The sequence below is a fragment of the Haliotis cracherodii genome, unplaced genomic scaffold (genome assembly GCF_022045235.1).
Source record: "Haliotis cracherodii isolate W230 unplaced genomic scaffold, xgHalCrac1.p SCAF_8, whole genome shotgun sequence".
NCBI classification, from domain to species: domain Eukaryota; kingdom Metazoa; phylum Mollusca; class Gastropoda; order Lepetellida; family Haliotidae; genus Haliotis; species Haliotis cracherodii.
The window spans coordinates 13843428-13865761 of record NW_027266341.1 but is presented as its reverse complement, the minus strand read 5'-3'; the positions used below and the strand labels follow the sequence as shown (position 1 = coordinate 13865761).

The window sequence follows — 22334 nt, the reverse complement described above, 5'->3', positions numbered from 1 at the left end:
GTGTGGAAATACCAATATAATTTGTAGATGTAATTTGTGTAAATATCAGTCTTAATGAAGATGAAATAATCAGTTGTTTGATGGTTTGTGTGTTTCAGAATGTAAAGTGTGTTTGAGCGGTGTTCGGCGCGGAGATGATGACCAGTGATGTTGACAATGACTACAAGGCGCTGGAGAACTACATCCTCAAAATCCAGGTAGGTCCATACCTGGGGTGTGATGTACAGAGTATGTAACCCCTTGGGGATTTAGGGTTAGAATTGGTCCTCAGCAGCCCATGCTGGTCATAAGAGGCGTCCAAATGGATTGGGTGGTCAGGCTCAGCGACTTACTTGGTTGATGGCATGACATCGTACCCCAATGGTGTGGATTGTTGTTCACAATATCAGTCACTGGATTGCCTGGCAGACTCGATTATTTACAGGCCACCGTCATATAGCTGGAATTTTGCTGTGTGCAGCGTTAGACAACAAACAAAGGAGCTGAGCTTGGACAGTGAAATCTGGCTAAGGTGGACTTCTGTGGGTGCAGTTTGTGGCACCGAAAGTTTAGTCTAGTTTAGACAGATGTAAAGATTATTCAGGAAATTAATATATTTTTTTATCATTGCAAAATCATTTGATCATTGTTACTTAGAAGATGATATGTTAAATGATAGAAGAACTTGCTGTTTCCCTGCCTGGCGTTTGGCATTAAGGGGATAAAACAACAACCGATTAGCTCAGAGGCCGTGTACTGTGTGTGAGTTGGTAGCCATGTTAAACTGCAGCATCTCAGCGGGCCAGCACTATGAAACGGGCATTTGTCCAGACAAGTACAAGCAGACACACATGCTCCATCTTCCTATGGCAAGGGAGTTAACTGACTATAAAAGTCCAATTTCCACCCTTGCCGAATAATGGAGTTATATTTTGGATGGACTAACGAGTTTATGCATAGTCCAATCAAAATCACTGAACAAAATTGACATCCTGTTCGTAAACTGACCTTACCGAATAATGGAATAATGGAGTTATATTTTGGATGGACTAACGAGTTTATGCATAGTCCATCAAAATCACTCAACAAAATTGACATCCTGTTCGTAAACTGCCGTGCAGATATCTGTCGTATGCAGGATTTGCAAAGTATATGTACCATCAACTGGGCATTGACAGATATTTTCAAATCTTTTCATGTTTTTAAATCATGGTGCTCAAATGAGCTGATGCACTTTGCGAGGTAAGATACAAGATACAATATAGATTTTGATTTCGATCAGATAGACTTGATTTGGTGCTGCCATTTTGTTTGAAGCATAACGAGAGGTGGAATCTAATTGGTCAATAGGAGGGACATAGAAGGGACGTAACTCGTAATCTGGCCCAGAAATACCAGAAACTGGAATTTTATAACTGGAACGATATGGAGATAACATTGTCGAATGGGAATAACATGGAGATTGCGTTGTCGAATGGGGCCCAAACTCTCCTATCTATTACAGTAACATAATACTATTCACCATGAAACTAATTCAGATGTTTGTAAAACTGGGAAGAATTCACGGACTATACTCATTTATCGCATTTCTCTGAACCTTTAATTAGAAAAAGCTTAAAATTACAAAAAGCATCAAGTTTTAAGTAGGAAGTAATAGTTTTTGTTTGATGTAATAAAGGCAATGACATCCCACCTGGTATAGCATGCATTTCACCATGGCAGACAAGCCGTTGTGCAGCAGCCAATCAGAGTGCTGCCTGCTGCTGATGCTGTTTATCACTGGTGATATCTTGACAAATATAGGCATCAGTTTCCTCACGAAGGTAGATAAAGATAAGCTTTGTGTTAAAAGTGAAATTGTAAACGAGAACCATGTGTTGTCACTTAAACATTTCCTTTCACTAAAAAAATAATACCGTAATCGACGTAATAAGCGCCCAGGGCGCTCTCAAAATTAGAAATAGGGGGCTCTTATTAGAATGTTATTTTGGTGGGGAAAAAAAGAGTTGAAAGATAAATTTCGTGGTTTATGCTGACAGCCTAAAATGTTTATGTACGACGGATATATTTTTCCAGAATTAAATGCCCATAATCAAGGGTGCATATAACACACGAGTGAATTTTATACGTGAATAAATAAGTCTTGTGTACATTGATCAAGAGGAAAGGGTGCTAATTGGAATTGTTCACTCACCAATATCTTAGCAAATGTGGCCGTGGGCGCTTATTAGAGCGGGGCGCTTATTACATCGAATACGGTACATGTAAAAACAAGTGAAGGGAAGACATTAAAACATGAATATAATGAGGTTGTTATTGTGTTTTGTATGTGTGCGTATATGTGTAGATATGTATGCTACTGGTAGGCAGGACATGCTTAACTCTTAAAATCTGGTGTTGTCACTGATTTTCAGTAATACATTCATACACTTTTCACCGCTTCTTTGCCTTTTATGCCCAATGGAATCTCTCGTCTGATAATCACAACTGTTTATTCTCTGCCTATTGACATTTTATGTCAGAGATTCTGATAGAAGCATTATCAGATTTGACAGAATTTTAATTTTTTCTTTGAAGGTTTATCTTATTGTAGTTTCATTACCAAAAGTTTTCTTAGTTTCAATATGGGCGGTCAGGTAGCCTAGTGGTTAAAGCTTGTCACGCCGAAGACACGGGTTCGATTCCCAAATGGTTACAATGAGTGAAGCCCATTTCTGGTGTCCCCCACCATGATATTGCTGGAATATTGCTAAAAGCGGCGTAAAACCATACTCACTCACACACTTAATTTCAATAGCAGCAAATTAATTACGAAAACATGTTTACATTCATTCTGGTTAAAAATGTACACAAATGTGATGTGTGACAGTATGTATGACTATAGGTAGGTTTATCCAAAGATTTCAACAGACCCTATCTGTAATGTTGAATATTTGAATCTGGTATTTTCCCTTTTTAACTCTAATTATACTTTCTCAAAGCAAAAACTTCAATAAAATCATCTGGCAAGTGAAATACATATCTCCCTGACAGGACTGGATGTTATTGGAGAAATGTTCCCACCATTTTGTCTCCAATATCAACTGTGGCTGTTTCAGAAATTAAGGGTCATAATTTGACATATTGTGTACCAACATGCCAACTTTTTGATATGAATATTGTAAATGTGTAAGATATTTATTGCATAACATTCCATGGAGAAGCAGTGGCAATATTGTACAAATATACACAGTGACTACAAGACACAGATACATTCCAGATACAAAGGAGGTACTTTCAAACAATGTCATTTTAAGACAAATGTAATGTAATGATATGGAAACAATATGAGAATTGAGCAAAATTTTTGTAATGTTGTCCATAAAAGAAACTTAGTATAAATTGTAGAAATGAGAACAGATCTTGGAAATTGTTTCTGGGTAAATGTTGGTAAAAATATTGAGAATTGTGCAAGTGTCCAAATTCTTTATGATGATTGAGGATTGTTTGGAGAATTGATTCTCTTTCTTGATTATATGGGGGCAGGGGTGGCCCACTTGTCTAAGGCGCCGCAATTCGCTGTGCAGAGTTGTGTCCCTCGGGCACGTCAGAAACCTATGATTGTGGGTTCGAATCCTGGTCGCCCTGATTATGTTTCTAGGTTTGTCAGCACCATGCCCGTGCTCTTGGGTTTCACTGAAGTGGTAAACATCCGAGACCTGCATCACGGGCTTTCCTCCCACATTAAGCTGACACGCCATGATATAACTGGAATACTGTTAAAAGCGGCGTAAAATCCAACTCACTCACTCTTGATTATATTTTGTACATGACAATGCATCTATGCATCCTCCATGGGGTACAGATATGTTATGATGGGGTTGGGTTTGGAGTCAAGATGTATATCTACCGGATTCAATTATTTGTATATGTATGTACTTAGTTACATGTGTATGAGCATCCCTGTCGGGGAGGTACGGTCCGAGGCAGGTACGAGGGTAAATTACAGGTGACCTTCATTGAACACTGTCATCCTCACAACAACCCTTTGTCCTGCACCATGACTGTGGAATACTGGGTACATAGAGTGTAGGAAAACAAAACCACTCTAGATATATGTAAAAAGCAAGTCTAGCAAGCTCTATTCCACATATCAAATCAGCATCAGGAAAACTGTTTGTTTTGAGGAATAGAGTTTATGGATGTCAACGTCAACACATCATTTCAGAGTATATGCTTATTCCTTCAGGGAGCATAAAGATGTACATGTAAGAACAACAAAAGCAATTAGATAACTAAAGGTGGAAACTTAACAAGGGAAGCCAACAGATACAAGACACTGATAGGTGATTAACAATAGACAATGGAAGCCAACACTTTGCAGTATTTGTTTTAATTTTTTAGCAGTGATAAAAGAATTCATAGACTATATGTTAGTCTAGACGACCCAGTAAGTAATGTATATCTTCCTTCATTTGGTTAAGCAACATGCAGCATGTTAGTTTCGATCATGGATGACCTACCTGGAGATGTCTGAGGTAACAGCCCCATGTTTGTCACTAATCACTAAAGTGGATGCTCTTGTCATGGAGAATGCTGACCACATGAACCACCTGGCCAGATGAGGTGAGGTGAAATGGGGTTTAACGTCGCGTCCAAGATTATTGCACTTATATTGCGACGTGCATAGACATGTGTGTGTTGGTGTGGCTGCTTGTACTAGTCCGGACTGATGCCGATTTATAGTGCTAGCTCACTGAGATACCATGCCGCAGTTTAACATGAATACCCCACTCAGACACAGTATACTGACTCCGAGCCGACCAGTCCTTGTTTTAGCCCCTTAATGCCGAGCCAGACAGGGTAACAAGAATTACTACCTTTTTAACGTCTATTGGTATGACCTGGCCAGATGAACTCTTCTCTCAACCTGACGTAGCATCCTCAATCTGTGATTCTTATCCCCATCTGAATGTTTAAACATAATATCAGATGGGTACATTTATTGGGAATATTCTTTTATTTGTGGAACTTTTGTTTGAAGGCAGGAAGTTCTGTAAATTATTCAGGTTGCTATGCATTGTGTTGGACATGCTTGTATAATGTATTATAGCCTCTCTCTGTATTGATATACTTTACCTTAACTTACCAAGGCATATTGTGAAGATCCAGGTGGAATAGGTCTTCAGCAGCTCCTGCCCTCCGTAAAAGGCGATCTAAGGGGATCTGGTGGTCAGATTTGGTTGATGTATGTCATCGTATCCCAATTGCGTGGATCAATGCTCATGATGTCAATCACTGGATTGTCTGGTCCAGACTCGATTATTTACAGACCCGCTCTCATATAGCTGGAAAAACTGTGGTGGTGGCTGAGGTGGCTTGTAGTATCCATGAGAGGACTAGTTTGTTAAATGTGTTTTAATCAAAACCTGAAACTGTGTTGGGATTCTGTCATAAGTGATAACATCAGCCCAGGTGCAGGAGAACCCATGTCCTACAAATGTAGATGTGACATATCTCACCGTGGGTTTTTTGTCATTCCTAAAGACTTGTGTAAGTCTCACAGCTTGCCACCTGGGGAAAGACCGCCTCCGTGGTCTAGAGGTAGAGCGTCCGCCCGGAGAGCGGAAGGTCCGGGGTTTGATCCCCAGCCGCGTCATACCAAAAGACGTTAAAAGATGGTACTTGTTGTTACCCTGTCTGGCGCTCGGCATTAAAGGGATAAAACAAGGACTGTCGGCTCGGAGTCAGTATACTGTGTGTGAGTGGGGTATTCATGTTAAACTGCGGCATGGTATCTCAGTGGGCTAGCACTATAAATCGGCATCAGTCCGGACTAGAACAATCAGCCACACACACACGTACATGCATGTCGCTATATAAGTGCAATAATCTTGGACGCGACATTAAACCTAATTTCACCTCACCTCACCTCACCTCACCTCACCTCACCTCACCTCACCTCACCTCACCTCACCTCACCTCACCTCACCTCACCACCTGGGGACAGTGTTTGGGAGTGGCACAGGAGAACCACTTGTTATCAGAAATTGACACTGATACATGTGGAACAGGAAACTCAGGAACGAGGCACATGGAACTGAGGGAACTTGTTTTCGGCCCTCCCATGGAGTGGAGCAGTATATTTCAAGACTGTTAACTTGTTAAGATAGTTTTTGATTAATAGAATTAGAATGGCTCCTAAATGTTATCAATGGCTCCAGAAAACGTTCATGTGAGGCCTCCTGGGTCCAAGCAGAAAAATAACTTAAAATAGGCGTCTTTGTCCTGCTGCTTAATATGCATCACTGATTACCTGTGGGGCAGTTGGGTAGCCTAGTGGTTAAAGCGTTTGCTTATTTGTCCACAGATGAGTGTTCGATTCCCTACAATGGCACAGTGCATGAAATTCATTCTCTTTTCCCAGAAAGGCAGTATTGCTGGAATATTGCTATGAACAACAAAAACAATTCACTTACAGATGACCAGGGTCTGTGATTTAAGTATGATGAGGTACCGTCACTACACTGGCCAGTGATAAACTCCACAATGATGTGGGCCTCCTTCGTGGTCTATTTGATAGGTAGTCTAGTGGGAGAGCATAGGTCAGTGGTTCAATCTCAGGCCATGTCATATCAAAAGACTTAAAAGATGGAACTTGTTGTTACCCTGCCTGGCGCTCAGCGTTGAGGGTATAAAACATGGCCAAGTTGGCTTGGTCAGAAGACTGTGTAGGAATGGTGCATGCATGTTAAACTGAGGAATGGTATCTCAGTGGGCTAGCACAATCAAACTAGCATTTTTCCAGACTCGTAATAAGTGCAATAAACTTGAAGGCAACGTATTAAAACTATTTCACCTCACGTCAGTTCACCATAATTTTTCTGAGACATTGTTGACTAGGATATGAGAGTGAGTGAGTGAGTGAGTATGGGTTTACGTCACTTTTAGCAATATTCCAGCAATATCACAGCAAGGGACACCAGACATGGGCTTCACTCATTGTACCCATGTGGGGAATTGAACCAAGGTCTTCAGCATGACAAGAGAACGCTTTAACCACGAGTCTACCCCACCACCCCCAGGATATGAGAGATCCTGTACCACTTTAAAATTCACCATGACATGTCGTGGACATTGCTGACAATCATGTAATTTGTGTTTTCAGGGGGAAATATGTGAGGCCATATCAAATGTTACCGATGACTTAAAACGTGAAATTGCCGAGGATGTACATGTTGATAACGTGACCAATCAGAAGCCAGGTAACAAAAGCGAGGAATCTAACAACAATTCCCAATGGATAAATTCAAATCATTCACGTGGCGGAGAAAAGGATAGTTGTGTCGTGGAAGAGGGTAGCGGTCGCACGTCGCGAGGGTTGAGTCGGCGGTCCAGCAAGGAAGGATATCGCTACTGTTGCATTGACAGTGACTGCTGTGATAAAGAGCCAGACGCAGAGCTGCATCATGGAGACAAAAAGGTAATGTGCAACCTCATCCTCAGTTATCCAGGGAATTATATCTCCATTCTGTTATCAATAAGTACCTTGGAGCTATTTGCTACTATAGTTCTGTTGGAAAGTGACATCACCATCTCTATCTCTCCTTTCAGTAGTAAAAGGCGACTAACGGGAACGGGTGGTCAGGCTCGCTGACTTGGTCGATCCATGTCTTCGATCCCAATTGCGTGGATCGATGCTCATGGTATTAATCACTGGATTGTCTGGTCCAGACTCTATTATTTACAGACCGCCGTCATATAGCTTGAATATTGCTGAGTGCGGCATTAAACAACAAACCAACCAACCAACCTTTCAGTAACCTGGCTGTGTTTATGCAATATGTCTTCTTACCCATCTCATGAGGCTGAATGCTCACACTATCGACCACTGAACTGGTTGTGTTAGCATGTCATACCCATCTAATGAGGCTTAATGCTCACACTATCGACCACTGAACTGGTTGTGTTAGCATGTCATACCCACCTCATGAGGCTTAATGCTCACACTATCGACCACTGAACTGGTTGTGTTAGCATGTCATACCCATCTCATGAGGCTTAATGCTCACACTATTGACCACTGAACTGATTGAGTTAGCATGTCATTCCCATCTCATGAGGCTTAATGCTCACACTATCGACCACTGAACTGGTTGTGTTAGCATATCATACCCACCTCATGAGGCTTAATGCTCACACTATCGACCACTGGACTGGTTGAGTTAGCATGTCATTCCCATCTCATGAGGCTTAATGCTCACACTATCGACCACTGAACTGATTGAGTTAGCATATCATTCCCATCTCATGAGGCTTAATGCTCACACTATCGACCACTGAACTGATTGAGTTAGCATGTCATCGTACCCATCTCATGAGGCTTAATGCTCACACTATCGACCACTGAACTGGTTGAGTTAGCATGTCATCATACCCATCTCATGAGGCTTAATGCTCACACTATCGACCACTGAACTGGTTGAGTTAGCATGTCATCGTACCCATCTCATGAGGCTTAATGCTCACACTATCAACCACTGAACTGGTTGAGTTAGCATGTCATTGTACCCATCTCATGAGGCTTAATGCTCACACTATCGACCACTGAACTGGTTGAGTTAGCATGTCATCGTACCCATCTCATGAGGCTTAATGCTCACACTATCGACCACTGAACTGGTTGAGTTAGCATGTTATCGTACCCATCTCATGAGGCTTAATGCTCACACTATCGACCACTGAACTGGTTGAGTTAGCATGTCATCGTACCCATCTCATGAGGCTTAATGCTCACACTATCGACCACTGAACTGGTTGAGTTAGCATGTCAATGTACCCATCTCATGAGGCTTAATGCTCATTCTATCAACCACTGGACTGGTTGAGTTAGCATATCATCATACACATCACATTGTCTGGCCCAGACTCGATTATTTAAAGACTGATGACATATAGCTGGAATGTTGCTGAGTGAGGCATTAAACAACAAACAAACAATCAAACATCAGTTATAAACCATAGATCAGAACAGGATTGCATTAATGAATAATAAATGAATATATAAGTGCACATATACTTTCCAAGTTGATTCCTCTTGAAGACACTGTCAACCTCTTCATAACTGAGTTTCTAGAACCAAGATGAAGAAAGATTTGACAAGTGCCTCTTATGTGTCTTGAACATTATTGTCATTTCCATTCATGTTATGGTTCCAATTTTGTCCTTATCAATAAGATGGTGTCTTCATGAATTGCTGGTCTCTGTTTGAGTGTTCATGATATAATCCTCCTCAGATCTCCATGCACCCAACACGTATGGTCGTCATTGTATTTAAGGTACGACTGCACTCGCTGAACACCAGCATAATAAAACACTGGAAGTGCTTTTTGATAAGTTGTAAAGAACCTCTTTAGATGAACTATTTCATATTCTCGAGAGGAATAAAACTTGTCATCAGCATGCCAAGAACCCCACCCCCCAACCCCCAACCCCCACCCCCAATGAAGTGTTAAGCTGCTCAATACATGCAACTTTACTTTACGTCAAAGAAAGTTTCAGAGCTGAACATTTACAAAAAGAGCCAGCTATATTGGTAGTTACATGTCTGCACGTTGTGACCCAACAGCCACATGTGAGACATCACTCGTCCCTTTTACATATACCTGCAGAAGTATCTTCAGTTTCACAAGTTTTCAATGGGAAGCACATGTCCTCTCATGTTGGTTCACAGTTCTTTGTGAATCATTTCCTGGTATAGTTATCCCCTCATCCACACCTGGGCCAGGGGAGGGAGCCCAGGTTACATAAGTACATGTGTGCCTCTCCTCTTGTCTGCAGTGTTCCACTCCTCAGATCGGTTGTATAGGGTCAGTAAACAACCAGCCATGTTGGCCTCTTGTTTAGAGTCATTGGGTGAATATTACTGTACACAAACTGTCTGCCATATTCCAGCTGAAAGTCTCCACGATAGAATGAATTTTTAAAAATGAATCAAACTCATGTCTAGATTGCCTAAGAACAGAAACCATAACATTATTATTTTATGATCTTTGCTCAGAATGAAGCAGTATCAGCTGGGCTCCATCTGGATTTTACTTTTTATTTTGTGGATACATATTTATAAATGATATAACACTATTTTGGGGACTAAATAATTGAGTCTGGACAAGGCAAACCGGTGATTGAAAACATGAGTCTGTATACTGTGTCTGAGTAGGGGAATATGTCAATATGGCATGCATGGTATCACAGTTGGCTAGCACTATAAAACTGGCATGATTCAAACTAGTACGAGCAGATGCATGCATTCACGGTCTCTACAGTAGTGCAATAAACTTGAAGGCGACATTAAGCCCTAGATCAGGACAAGAACAAGCAGCCACCCACATGCAAGATTGAAAGAATCTTTAACTCTACGTTAAACCCAAATTTTAACTCTCCACAACTGACTTCATACTTGTTATGGGAAATCACCAAAATGCAAGCCTTAGCAAAGGGCCTAAAGTAACCCACTGACTTCGGTTTCAAGCAGAAGTTTACTTATGCTGAGATGGGTACCAGTAACTTTTAACTCCAGATGATATAATGAAACTTTCCTCCCACATTAAGCTGACATGCTGTGATATAACTGGAATAATGTTAAAAGCAGTGTTAAACCCAACTCACTCACTCATTCATTCATGTTACTATTGTCAAGCCTCTGTCATGCAATGACAGATTAACTGTAGCACTATGAAAGAATCAGGGAGTCCTTACCTTCGTTTGTCACAGAAAGATCTCAGTTCAGTTCCAAGTGAATCCCACTTTTTATATCTGCTACAGTGGCAGACATCACGAGCAGTGATGGCTATGTCATAAGTCAGTGTGATTCATGCTGGCTGTGTTTGAAAAAAGGGTTTATGAGTCTGGAAATGTGCTAGATTAACATGATATATGAGCAATAAAGATGTTGATTACCCAAATAATTGAAATATATCAATCAAATATAAATCATTGCATTCCAAGTGTCCAGAAATGTTTCTACACATAGACTTATCACCAAGGAGGCTGACGCATGTCATGTGGTGGCAGTTAATTTTCGAAGCAAGATTCTTTTCAAAAGATATGACTGGTGTGAAATAGCATCTTCTTCAACCAATGACGGCTGTTGGCAATTCATTCTCAAAGCAAAGTTATAGAAAAGACACGATACGATTGGCCTGAAATAGCATCTTCTTCAACCAATGACATCTGTTGACAATTCATTCTCAAAACAAAGTTCTAGAAAAGACACGATATGATTTGCCTGATATAGCATCTTATTCAACCATCGACAACTTCAGTGTTATAAGGGCCAGTTGTAAGAACATAGACACCAATACATCATCCTTATTATTTAGTGTGAAATGTAAACCTGATCCATGTTTCAACTGGCCTAATGGTCTCAGAGCAAGTATTATCCCAGAGGTGTGATATATCGTGATATATACCATCTTGATAACAGATATATGAGTTATTTCATGTACCAAGTTCAGCAGGTACATGCCACACAGAGACAGGCTGTCTCATTGCCATTTACAGATAGCTAATCTGTCTGATCTTGTGGAGTTCCTCTCAATATAGCACTAATGATTGGGAAATACGTGAATATGATGGGAAAGTGAATATTTTTGGAATATTTTCAAATGACATGCAATATATCATTGAAATCAGCAGAGGCAGTGTAAATCATCACTTTTAAACTTCCATGGACATATATTTCTTTATTTAATGAATAAGAAGACATCCTCAAGTGGTTTACATAGACATGAAATAGCTGATGAGGTTCTTTTGCTTTGTTTCACAGTTTCTGACTTCTGCATATTATATTGAAATTGTAGCACAACCTACCACGTCAGAAAATCATTAATTTTAATCAAACAAAAGTTGGTAGAAATTATGTGAAATAGGTTTTATTAGGATTCAATGTCAGTGATAGTGCCTTGTCTAGCAAGTTACCCAACCTTGGAATCTCATTATATCTCAATCGGCACCAGTACTGCCTTATACCATTTCAGGTATTTCACAGTTTGTTCGTCAGGAAGTATGCTATTCAAAAGAAGTTAAAGAACACCTGATTTTTTCATGTGGCTATAGTTAATCTATCATGGCCCTGACATTGTAACCATCTGGAGAACTGAATCTGGACTTTCAGAGTGACGAGCTAAAGCTTTAGCCACAAGGCTAACCCATTGCCCCTCTATAACTATCTGGGGGTGTTTATCTTTATATACCATGGCATAAGTGGCATCAACATCCGAAACCAATCAGTTCCTACATGTTGAACCACGTTGGAATGCCGGGTTAGAAAGTCGCCAGTACAAGTACAGTACAGTGGGTACTTGTAAGAGACAGCTAAAACGAGGATTTGGTGTCCTGCCTCAATGTGTGTCATTGTACCCCTACAAGCGTGCCCTGTCCAGGGTTACGTCACAATATCACGTCCAGCTAGTGTCCAACACTTCGATCCTCGTGTCGGGAACAAGACCCCTTTGTTGTCTGTCTCGCTAACACAGAGGTGCTAGATCGGGATAAACACCCTGGTCAGTCTCGGTCAAATTGACCCACTCGGGTAGCAGGTGCCCTTCCACTGATACATATAGAGACTTAATGTACTAGGGTCTATCATGAATGACCTGGTACCAAATCTTTACACAGTGTCACCATGTTGATTGTAGCTTGCTCCATTGTTCTGTTTCTGTGGGGTCTCTGTCTGCTCGTCAAGTTGGTAATTAAGGTGGCATTTTTATAAGACCTACTTTTGAGAGTTGGAACTATTTTTGTAACAAATTATGGTAATGTCAGTCAATAGTGTGGTATAAGGGAATCTGGGAAAGTACACAGGTAAACGGTAGTGGACACTGTTGATTCTTGACCAATGAGGTTGGTGGACACACTCTACTGTAAACATCCATTACAATAGGTAGTGCTTCAGGCTTTTATCGGACACAAAATATTTCATCCTGTACACATACAAACTCTGAATAGACGCAAATAATTTAAACTGTGTGTCCGGTTGGACTGTTTGAGCCATTAGACTTGTCAAAATTGTAGATTGCTTGTCAAATGTAACTGATAATTTTTTTCTGATAAGAAATACACTTCCAAGTTCAGGGTGTCAGTAGGTGACTTCAATCTCACATCAAAACCACCATCAATAACGTCCTATAAGGTTTGTTAGCATTGGAAATCCAGTGAAGCGTGCCATAGGTCGCCAGCCAGATACCCCGTATTGTCGCCTTGGACGATAAAAAACATAAACCCAAGTAAATGCCTGTTACTGAATAGAAACATCTTTAGTTGCTGTAACTTGATGGGGGAGAAATGACAAGGATATGAGGGTGTCAGATTTTTACATTAATGATGTAGACGTAGGGAAAACATTCTTAGCATTTTATAGGTCAGATTTCAACAATGTTGAAAATATGAATTCAGATCTTTCAGATTATGGATATTTTTTATCCCATCATGAGACCCTGTGAAATTTTTAAAAATATTTTTTTAACTGGCTCAAGGATTATGCCAACATTTCTGGTGGCTTAAAGTAGATTGATTACTGGTAGAATAAATAATCTGCAAATGTGTCTTGACCTAAAGTGAAAGGGCTGCAAAGCAAATATATCCAGGAACCAGTCTGTATGAAAAGAGTTTCATGGCATTGAAATAGGGCTGGGACGAGTCGAGATTTACCACCCTGGTAACCAACCGACCCCCCTATTACCCAACCCTACCCGCATTCCTGCTGTTGGTCTCAAGAGTTGGGTACAAAATGTCTGATTAGGAATTGTTTTACCGGACCCCTGGTAAAAAGTATTAAGATACATGTATAAAATGATCTGGTCATGCATACACTGAAGTTGACTGAAGCTGTATCTTTACTCAAAACATATAACGGTCAGAAGGAATGCACGTATGATCAAAAAGATAAGCCAACATTAGCAACTTGTAGGTAACCATGGAGTTATAGTAGTGAATTGTTCTCCTTAAACAATATATCACATGACTAACCTAGGATACGGGTCATCCTGTGGGTACCCGAGCTCTATTTAGTACCCACCCAAGTACCCAGGTTACCCGTCCCAGCCCGACATTGAAGGATATATCCATTAGTGTGGTATGACCTATTGCTTTTTGGTCATTGAGAAATCGTGTTCTCTCAAACCTATGTTATCAGGATCATTAATCTATGCACTTGTGTTTCAATGCCATGTCTGTTGTCCTGACAACCTGATCCCGTTAGTCACCTCTTACGACAAGCATGGGTTGCTGAATACCAATATTGGCCACATTAAAAAAATCTGATTCCAATTTTGCACCTGTAATGAATACCAATGCCCCACACATATCCAACCAAATTAAACAAATGTTTGTCTCAAAATATTGTTAGGTGGTCAGTGAACTGGATGTAGTGGATGGTTTGCCTGGGGTCAATGGACTACAGTTGGCATCCTTTATCTTGGCCTTTGACCTTGAGCCCTGTGCATATCTTGACAGGTTTTATACCATCTTTTAATGAGTCAGTTTATCTTAAAGTGGGAGATACTCTGACACCTGTTATCTTGACCCTCATGCATAGACCCTCAGGCAGGAAGTTTTCTTACAATGCTTGAGTCTTACAAATTTTGAGTCTTTTGGTATAGCCTGCCGATACCAAAGTAGGTTTAAACCTTTTTAACATGTTTAAAAAGGTATAAATGATATCATTGAATGCAGCTGACTATCATAGACTAAAACTCACGTCGTCAATGACTAAACATTTCTTAATCCTTGATGAGGATGTCACGCTATTGTTGTTGCAGTTGATTCTGAGTCAGGAATTCACTTGCCATTCTACCCCGGCATTTTGAACAAGTAAAACTGACTCAACTGTAGGTCATAATGCAAAATTATAGATAAATTATATATCAACCATAACATTTCAAACAACATCCATGCAAGGACACAGCATGTGTTACTCTCTGCTTCCATAGATGTGGACCCGTGAAGATCCGGGGTAGAATAGGTCTTCAGCAACCCATGCTTGCCGTAAAAGGCGCCTATGCTTGTCGTAAGAGGCGAATAACGGGATCAGGTGGTCAGACTCGCTGACTTGGTTGATGCTTGTCATCGTTCCCAATTGCATGGATCGATGTTCATGATATCAATCACTTGATTGTCTGGTCCAGACTCGATTATTTACAGACTGCTGTCATATAGCTGGAATATTGCTGAGTGCGGCATTAAACAACAAACCAACCAATCCATAGATGTGAGTCCTGTAGGGCTGGGATGGGTAACTCGGGTACTCAGGTCGGATGGGTACTGAGAAGGACCCGGGTACCCACAGGATTACCCGGACCCATGGCTACTCACATGATATATTGTTTAATGACAAAAAATATCTAGAACTCCATGGTTACACTACAAGTCATTAATGTTCACATTTCTTTCGACTATGTACACATTCCTTCTGACTTTTATATGTTTGAATAAAGATAAAACTTCAGTCCAGTTCAGTGTACATGCATGACCCGATCATTTTATATGTGTATCTAAATACATTTTGTCCAGGGATATGGTCAATCTATTCCTAATCGGACATTTTGTACCCAACTTTTGAGACCCACTGCGGGTTCACGGGTAGGGTCAGGTGATAGGGTGGTGGGTACCCGGGTAGTAAATTTGGACTCGTCCCAGCCCTTATCCTGCTGCCATCTCATGGTATGATGTTATAGCTCTGTGATGTCTTAATGGAAACATTGCTGTAAGTTGAAGGAACCTACACACATAAACAATCATTTATTTGTTGAAAAACTAGCACACTGATATGAATAGTATGAAGTTTTAGAAAAATCAAAATTTCATTCAACCTAATTAAATGTTTTAAAAAATTGTTAAAAACAAATGTTACTTTTAGTGCATAATATATGTGTTAACCCACTGTGCCTGTTCAGCAACGTCTCATTCCTGTTTTTTTGTTTGTTTGTTTGTTTGTGATACATAAACAACTAATTCTGTTGAAGAATTTGCCATAGGTCTAGGCTAAACAATATTTGGAACTTGCTGTAGAAAGTTGGTGATGATGCTATTCAAGTATTCTATTCAATACGTAAATTGTTATTTTGGACAATTTTTAATATAAACAAAGGTGAGTTTCTATTTAAAGTGACATTTTTTTCTATTTCCAAACAATCCTAAACTCTCTGTCCTTCTCTGTAGTAATGTGGGGTCAGTAACAATAACAGCCTACACCTTGAGGACACTGGTCATGGAGGCTTACCGAGCCAGAGGGTATCTCACACTAACAATGTCGATACAATCACCCTTACAGCAGCCACGAGCCCACCTCACACACCGAACAAGCTTTAAGCATGTCTGTTGAACAGAATGACCAAATTAATGGGCACGATTTGATTCGGTATGCTGACGATAGTATGTTCTGGTAAGATGGTCCAGTCTGTCAGACTGTTCTGGGGTCAGGCTCTGATTGTTAACATTTGTGGCAGGTCATTCAAGCATGTCGCGGAATGCGGAGTACACACGACACTGTAAATCACTATAAACTAAACAACTTGTTTGTATTGGTCCTTCAAGTGTAGTAGATGATACTGTACTTGATATTTTTCTTTAAAGACCATACCGTCTTGCTTGAGTTAGTGTGGCAAGTCTGGTAGCCTTGGTATGTCAGGGTATGTGGCTGTGAGATAGCTTCCTTGTGTGTACCCACACGTGCTGAGGAATACTACACACAACTGAGATATCTCAACTATTCCGGAATCTGAACGCAGGTTGAATGTTCATGGACAAGTAATACTGTTTTATCCCCTGCGTGGTATTAAGGACTAGCAGATTGTCAGCTGTTGTCTTTCATAATCACCAGGACACACCTTTACGGAAGTCATATTGGCTGTGTGTACAGATATACTGTGTGTGTGTGTGTTACCTGTGGGGTAATTACCTGGACATTACCTGGACGTACCTGGATTGTTCGTGTTGTTGTAAGTATTCCCATGAATTAGAATATACCATGTTGAAACATTAAGTGGTGAGTATGTGTACTCTCTTTAAGTTTTTGATAGGCATTTAGACTGAGTGAGTGAGTTGGGTTTAACACAGCTTTTAACAGTATTCCAGTTATATAACGGTGTGTCAGCTTAATGTGGGAGGAAAGCCCAAAGTCATGCAGATCTTGGATGTTTATCACTTTGGTAACACCAACGAACATAGGTACATTGCCAATTTGCCGGAGTTATGTCCGGAGCGGTCGGGTAGCCTATTGGTTAAAGCGTTCGCTCGTCACGCCAAAGACCCGGGTTCGATTCCCGACATGGGTACAATGTGTGAAGCCCATTTCTGGTGTCCCCCGCCGTGGTATTGCTGGAATATTGCCAAAAGCGGCGTAAAACCAAACTCACTCACTCACTCACTCACGGAGTTATGTCCCCCTTGAACAACGTGTGTCATCATCACAAGAGTATGGTGTTTATTGTAGGGTACAGTGGAGTGGTCATATGAACATTGTAACTTTAAAAGCCTGTTGTCACCTAGTTGAAGCCTGTTGTCAGGAGTTGAAGCCTGTTGTCATGAATTGAAGCTTGTTGTCATGAATTGAAGCCTGTTGTCAGCCTTTTGAAACCTGTTGTCAGGAATTGAAGCCTGTTGTCAGGAGTTGAAGCCTGTTGACCGGAATTGAAGCTTGTTGTCAGGAGTTGAAGCCTGTTGTCAGGAGTTGAAACCTGTTGTCCAGAGTTGAAGCTTGTTGTCAGGAGTTGAAGCCTGTTGTCAGGAGTTGAAGCCTGTTGACCGGACTTGAAGCTTGTTGTCAGGAGTTGAAGCCTGTTGTTAGGAGTTGAAATCTGTTGTCAGGAGTTGAAGCTTGTTGTCAGGAGTTGAAGCCTGTTGTCAGGAGTTGAAGCCTGTTGACTGGAATTGAAGCTTGTTGTCAGGAGTTGAAGCCTGTTGTCAGGAGTTGAAATCTGTTGTCAGGAATTGAAGCCTGTTGTCAGAAGTTGAAGCCTGTTTTCAGGAGTTGAAGCCTGTTGTCAGGAGTTGAAGCCTGTTGACTGGAATTGAAGGTTGTTGTCAGGAGTTGAAACATGTTGTCAGGAGTTGAAGCTTGTTGTCAGGAATTGAAGCCTGTTGTCAGGAGTTGAAGCCTGTTGTCAGGAGTTGAAGCCTGTTGTCCGGAGTTGAAGCCTGTTGTCAGGAGTTGAAGCCTGTTGACTGGAATTGAAGCTTGTTGTCCGGAGTTGAAGGCTATTGTCAGGAGTATCGTGATACATATTGTATCGTGACCTGTATATTGTGATATGTATCGTATCGTGACCTATATATCATGATACATATAGTATCATGACCTTGCTGTATCGTTCACTCCTAATGAGGATGGGATTGGGATGAGAATTGGACTGTTTTGTTCAATATATGCTCTTGGGTCTGTAGACAGACTAGATGAGAATGGGACTGTTTTGTTCAATATAAGCTCTTGGGTCTGCAGACAGACTAGATGATAATGGTGTGGACGAAAGATGATTTTCATGAATCAATTAAAAGCTAAATGTTGGTTCGTGGCAGAAAATATCAATAAAACAAATAATGTGACAAAAATGCAAAGTCATTGTTACCTCAGTCCCTGTTTCAGTCAGGCTTGTATAAACTGACTCTCCATTGAAATGTAACATCTCCCCAACAGCTTGTCACTCTTTAAATATATACCTTCTCAGTGTAAATGTAGGTCCATGCGTTACACCACTACTTACAGGGCATCAGGTTTCAATACTGGGTATTAATAAATAGATACAAGATTTCATGACTGAGCGACTGTCTTGATCTTACTGTTGACTGGCAGACTTCTGGTATGCTGGATTTGATAAAATCACAGAATTATCAAGATGACATCGCCAAGGTTTTGCTTCAATTGCTGGGAGATGTGGTGTGGGTTGCTGCAGTATTGTTCAATGTGGATTCATTATAGGTCATGGTTCAGTGAGGATGAAAAGGTTGCTTAATTATCCTGAGACATCCCTCAGTCAAAGCAGAATATTATTTTAATTGGATCAGTAATGTAATGTTTACATTGAAAGTGTTTTCTTTTCAGCAGTCTGGGATATGGGTTATATACTGGTAGTCATGGGGAAAGTCTCAGATGACGAATGCAATCATTTTGTTGCATTTTGAACAGTAACAACCTCAGACAAAGCAGAATATATTTTGAATGGATCTGTAATGGAATGTTTACATATTTTCAATGGTAGGATATGGCTTATACACCATGGGAAAATTTTTTGATGACAATGTAGAGATTACTCTGATGTAAAAAACGAATTCAATAAGCTTGTTTCATTAGAATAGTCAAGACCTTTCTGTTTGTCCCTACTGCACCATCAAAATGGGTCCTCAAAAGGAATAGACTGTCTCTGTGGTCTAGTGGATTCAGCGTCTGCCCAGAGAGCAGAAGGTCATCAGGTACTCCTTGTTACCCTGCCTGGCACTAGACATCAGGGGGATTATACAGGAACTGGTCAGCATGGATTCAGTGTCTGAAGGGTGAATTCATGTTATGCTGCTGCATGGTAATTAAGTCTGGATAAGTACAAGAAGCACATGTGCATGCACATAGCTTAGTCTGTCTCACAGACACTGAGAAAAGTTTGAAAAAGGAGTCAAACTCAAGTCTAGAATGATTAAGCAAGTCTAGATATGCCCCAGCCTCGCTGAAATTATGGATTGTTCAGGGCTCTTTTTATTTTGTAGATTTTTATTTTTTATTAAGATAACTTTATTTCTGGTACTAAATGTCAGTATAGCACATAGCTATGGAAGTGCAATAATCTTGAACATAATGTTAAACCCCATTTCACCACACCTTCAAAAGGAATACTGTGGTGCATTAGGGCAGAGCTTCATGAAATTCCAGGCTACTGCATCAGAGTTTTGTCACCCTTGTCTCGAGTCTCCACAACTCTACCTTGGTGGGATTCCATGTTAGAATGGGGCACTAGCATCTATGCTGGTCGTAAGAGGCAGACCTCTTGGTGGTAAAGCCCGGTGACCTGGTTGATTGAGTGTCTCCGTACCCTGATGGTGTGGATTGTTGATCGAAAACTACAGTAATCACACTGTTGTGTCAAGTGCCAAGATTCTCTTCAATTTCTTTAATGGATGTGAAGTGAGTGAGCATGGTTTTATACATTTTTTTTCAATATAACAGCAATATCAAGGCAGTGAACATCAAAAATGGACTTCACACATTGTACCCATGTATGGAATCAAACCCAGGTCTGCAGTGTGTGGAGCGAACACATTTACCACTAGGCTACCCATGCCTCCCATAGATATGTAGAGACTTTATAGTCAAACAGTCTCTTGCATCAGTGTGGTCTCACCGTTATGCCTGTTTGTGGATATGTAGAGACGTTATGGTCATCAAATAGAGTCTCTTGCTTCAGTGTGGTCTCACCGTTATGCCTGTTTGTGGATATGTAGAGACGTTATGGTCATCAAATAGAGTCTCTTGCTTCAGTGTGGTCTCACCGTTATGCCTGTTTGTGGATATGTAGAGACGTTATGGTCATCAAATAGAGTCTCTTGCATCACCGTTATGCAGGGGTCAGGAAAATTTTAAATTGTAATCGGACATTTGCATTTAGGCCACAACCCCTTCAAATATCGTATTTTATTACGACTTTTCACACACATTGCAAGTTTCTTTCAGTGTTCCCTCGTTATTGCACGCTTCACTATACTGCTAACTCGGTTATAGCGCGCGGTAAAGCATGGCTCCCAAAATTTACTAACATTTTTAATAAACTCAAGTTTTCCAATGACACGATGTTTTCCCCCATCTCAGAAAACATTATCAGCGTATTATCACGTAACACCCGGAATACCAGTCAATATATCCGAACCGAAGTATGCAATTTAATCCTATTATTTTTATATCTGGTAATAAAAAAATTGTTAATTATTTATCTGGACTAATGTTTGCAATATATTTGATTAATCATATTTGAAATTTAATTAAATAATTATAATTATGTTTACAATAATTTCGGCGAATTTCGATCGGTAGATCGCACAACTCACCGTTATTTACAGCAACCTCGGTCAGATTACAGCTATTGATGCCTTGGAACGTACTTTAGTTGCAAGAGAATGGATACACATATCATAAATGCCTAACATGACTCGCTAAAAGTCATATTTGAGGCAGTTTGACTGTTAAATGTCAACATAGCATTTTCCAATCAAAATACATGTAGCCCGGGAAGTCCCTACGATGACTGGTCAGAATCGTTCCATAAGTAAAAAAATATCCTGCATGCCATCTGTACCAAAGTGCTACGCTTATGGTTCTTATAATTTTAAGTATATATGGTGGAAGCTGCAACTAAAATAACATGATATTGGAATATATTATTCCTGATAAAATAATAATTTCAGATACAATTTCTTCCGACCATTGCATTAAAAGTCTTTGAAGTTGGGAACGTTTTAACTGAATCACTGGTAGATTGCGAGGAAACATGTGCACAGCTGATTGCTATTTCCTGCTTAGTTTATGAGAAAATACACACGGTAATCTTAATCTCTGCATATAAAACAATGCCTTGGAGAGCAGGAAATACATTTTAAATGGTAAATCATCATGTCTGGTGATGTTTTATATCAAATTTCATACTTTATTGACCAAGTTTGTTGTACCTGTTTATTAACCTGAATTCACTGAAGGGATATGATAACGCTCATCAATCATTTGGACCCCGTTTGTCTTTTAAAATGACCGGACAGAAAAATTTAAATGTCCGGTAAGCAATATTTTAATCCGGCCATTTGAGATTCCCAATTGGACATGTCCGGCACATGTGACCGTTTCCGGACCCCTGTCATCTCACCGTTATGCCTGTTTGTGGATATGTAGAGACATTATGGTCATCAAATAGAGTCTCTTGCTTCAGTGTGATCTCACCGTTACGTCAAGAACTGCCTCGATCTCTACAACGTCAATTACAGACATGTAGAGGCCTTAGTCATCCAAGATGTGAACTCTGTTTAAGCAGATAAGCATTTCAACAAATACAGTTTTGGAGTCCGATATGATCTTGGTGTCGCCATAAGTACAAGTGCTTGTTGAATGTCCTGCACTGGAGATAGCATCTACGACCAATTACAGTAATAGTCACTCTTTGAATCCATTTGGGAGATGACAAACATGCTCGTCTGTGCTGATAATGCACAGGTTGAAAGTTGAGATCTCATGACATTCACAAGTGTGCCTTTTGTGGCTCTATTGCTGACTGATACAATCTACAAACATCCAAGTGCTTCTCCATCTGGTCATGGGTCTTTAATACAGAAGAGTCACTGCGTGGCTTGGT

General features: G+C 40.4%; 1 protein-coding gene across 4 annotated transcripts in view; it reads left to right on the top strand.

Annotated features, from left to right (window-relative positions):
• The window catches only part of LOC139450641 (rho GTPase-activating protein 7-like), a 252331-nt gene that overhangs the window by 86840 nt on the left and 143157 nt on the right, over positions 1-22334 (top strand). For all 4 annotated transcript variants that reach the window (XM_071232430.1, XM_071232433.1, XM_071232432.1 and 1 more), the window contains 2 exons: positions 99-197; positions 7127-7441. In XM_071232430.1, coding sequence (XP_071088531.1) covers positions 135-197; positions 7127-7441 — 378 coding nt within the window. In that variant the 5' untranslated portion in view covers positions 99-134. The remainder of the gene's footprint in view (positions 1-98; positions 198-7126; positions 7442-22334) is intronic.